At 49.7% G+C, this 3,156-nt stretch overlaps 1 protein-coding gene across 1 annotated transcript in view; it reads right to left on the bottom strand.

Annotated features, from left to right (window-relative positions):
- Positions 1–1,506, bottom strand: part of UBE2Z (ubiquitin conjugating enzyme E2 Z) — a 9,927-nt gene extending 8,421 nt beyond the window's left edge. Inside the window, exon 1 of the mRNA XM_085312999.1 lies at positions 1,438–1,506. Coding sequence (XP_085169125.1) covers positions 1,438–1,503 — 66 coding nt within the window. The 5' untranslated portion in view covers positions 1,504–1,506. The remainder of the gene's footprint in view (positions 1–1,437) is intronic.
- Positions 1,507–3,156: the final 1,650 nt, after the last annotated feature.

Consider the following 3,156-nt stretch of genomic DNA (forward strand, 5'->3'; position numbering starts at 1 on the left):
AAAAAAAAGTAAGATTTCAAATTAAAACAAACAAACAACAAAAAAAGATTTTCTGCCAGAACTAGAACATTCCTCAGTTTTATGGTCTTGTGCTGATTTGGCTTTATTGAAACCAATAACTCAATATTCTCTGCCAGGATCTGAAATTAAGAACCTATTCCCTCCATGCTAATTACCCTCAAAGATCTCAATTGTATACCAGGAAATCTACTCCCATTGGGCTCTTAAGGAAGCTTACTCCTTTTCCATCCTCCTGAAGTGATCCAAGCAATCTCCTTTAATGTTCTCTTATCTACCTCAGATTTTAGTTACAAGCCTCAAGGCTGGTGTTTTACAAATCCACATTTTCCTTGAAGGGCATTTTTGCACTTTCAGCTCCCAGCATGAAGGGAAGCCAGAGCTACAGCTAAATGCTCAAAGCAGGAGKTGCCTGCACCAAGATAGTCCCTTTGTGCTATCTCCAAAAACCCAGAGGCCTTGAGCTAGGCAGGTGCTTACACTGGTGGAGTCTGGGGGATGCCAAGTTTGTCAGGCAGGTAGAAGTATGCAGCAGAGGAGAAACCAAAGCAACCCCRTCACACATCCTACTTTCTCAGAAAATAGCACAGCCAGAGTAGGTGACATAGGCTGGAGAAAGGGCAGCACCAGACAGGCCAAGAAATACACTGGATCAAGAACATTTGAGCAGCCTCTGTCTGCCAGTTCACTGCACTATCTGGAACAYAATTGGAAGTTCCCAGTCCTGGAAAACCCCTAGACCCAGGCAGCCAGGAGAGGAAGTACCGGGGCAGGAGGAGGTTGCAGCCATACCGATCCCCAGGGAGTACATCTACTCCAGGCCAYGTGCTGGGAGCGGCTGTGCAAGTCAGACCTGCGTACGACCCTGGTACCAGTGAAAACCAGCAGCTCCGCAGGAGGACAGGGTGCAGGCCTGGTGACACATCCCACCACCAGTTCATGAGAATTAAACATCTTTGGCTTCCATAGATGCTCCGACACTGCTTGTGGCTGATGGATATTTCTCTTTTTCAGCYCCTTTGAGAAGCTCCCACAGCGAACAGCTTTCCAAAGCTGGTTCTTCCTCAAGCTGTTCTGTTGATCACTTCCAAGCATCAGGAGGATAAAACCAGCTCAAGCAGTGCTTTATTCATACACAGAGCCATCGAGGCAGTGCTGGGTTTATCTGTGGAAGCTGCTCAGATCCCTGCAATAATATCTCTCCACCAAGCCAATTTCCTTGACAGCCTCCTCCCATTTTAAATGCAGCCCATTTCAGTGTAACCCAGAAAACTRGAGCCACATTATTCTCTTGAAGATKCACCCTGACTCCTCTCAAAACATTTAGGGAATATGCCATCGSGGMAAATGCTTAAAGCAGCTAGCAACAGCAAAATACAGAGAAACAGAAAGTTGAATCTGCTCCAAATCTTCTCTTACCTTGGTCATGTCGTGTGGATCAGGCACGACAAACATTCCCGGGGGTGGTTCCTTATAAATGGACATGATATCCCTGAACAAAGGAAACAGGAATTAGTCAAGATCTCCCTTGGCATTCATCAGCCCTCGAGGCACTGAACATTCTAGATGACAAATCTGCACACGTACACAAAGGGACAGATTTTTAAGATAGAAACTTGCAAATGAAAGAGTTAGATGTTTTTCTTTTTCCTCTGTCTCACTGTCTTCTGACTGAGCTCTTCCAGCTTATCCTAAACAATAGCTGAGGCAGTCGAAGAGCACAAGCATTCAACGAATCAGTAAGTGAGGCAGCAGACCAAGTGAAACCTGATTACCTACAGTCTTGCATGGTAGTCCATGGCAGATCAGCTTCAGCATCTAAGACTTCAACCACAACTTCTTCTATAGGTGAGCATGTAAAAGTTCTTAGGTGAATTCTCTGTTGTCAAATGGGCAATCTTCCCTTCCCATGGAAGGCAACTGTTTTTCCTCTCCACTCTCAGAGCATTTAAAGAATCTCTTTCTTACACACAGCCAAACTGTCTTAACTTTCTTTGAGAATTCTGTCACTGTTGAATTTGGTCTTGGTCAGCTCCTGGGTTCAAGAGTTACTAGGACACAAACAGACCCATATAACCTAATCTCAAAGCCTTGTTTCCTTAGGACTCAGACTAAATGAAATGAAAAATAATGAAATGACCTGCGACTCAGTCCATTTTGCAGATGTACTGAATGATACCTATCACCAAAAAGCTCCTTCCCATAATCAGAGCTGTGCTGAGCTCCAGGACGAGCTACTGCTAAGCCTTCCTGCTTGGGAAGAAATGAAGTTCAGAGAGGTTTTAGCACGAGAACAAATGCAAGAGCAACAGGAGATCCTCGCCTTCCTGCCTAATGTTATGAAGTTAGTGCTTCTGGCCATTTGGGTTGGAAACCACCCAAATATTTGGTGCCATCTCTGGAAGACATTATACAAGGTCTAGAATAGGCAACAGAACAAGGATGAACAAGAGACTAGATGGCAGCGATACATGCTGTGAAGGAAGAGGAAGAACTTGTTGAAACGCTGCCAGCATTTCTAACAACGCGAGACCATATTGCTCGTTGTAGTGCTGGCTACCGACACGATGCCCGGTTTAACTCAGATGATCCTTCTGAGAGTCGGAACAGGCAAAGCCAGGGGTCAGCACCAGCAGGAAAGCGAAGAGGAGCGTTATGGGCAGGTTTGCGATGGGCATGGTATAAACCTCAAGCCACCCGCGGACAGGAACCAGGAGAGAAGCCTGCYGCCCTCTCCGTTTAGCAACGGCGAGGAAGCACCAACGATCCCGAGGGCAGGATCGGAACAACACAGCCAAAGACAAGATCGCGGCGGTAACGGACGGAGGAAACCCCGGATGGACGGGGAAACGGGGTGGGGCGACACGTGCGGCCCATCCTCACCCCGGCACCTGGCGGAGGGGAGCCCTGGGGCAGGGCTGGGGCCTGTGCCCAGCCGCGACCCCTGGGAGCCCCAGGCCTGCGCCCGCGGCGGTGCCCAGGGGACAGCCGCTGCCTGGAGGGCGCCGGGGAGGAGGCGAGGGGCTCCGCCGCGTTACGGGGCTCGGCTCCGCGCCCGGGCACCGCACCGCCGGGCCGGCCGCACGCCCGGGGGGCCCCGCGGGCGAGCAGCGGGGCCGTTAGCCGGGGCGCTGCCGT

The sequence above is a fragment of the Rhea americana genome, unplaced genomic scaffold (assembly GCF_003343005.1).
Source record: "Rhea americana isolate MKP2758 unplaced genomic scaffold, rheAme1 scaffold_374, whole genome shotgun sequence".
NCBI lineage: Eukaryota > Metazoa > Chordata > Aves > Rheiformes > Rheidae > Rhea > Rhea americana.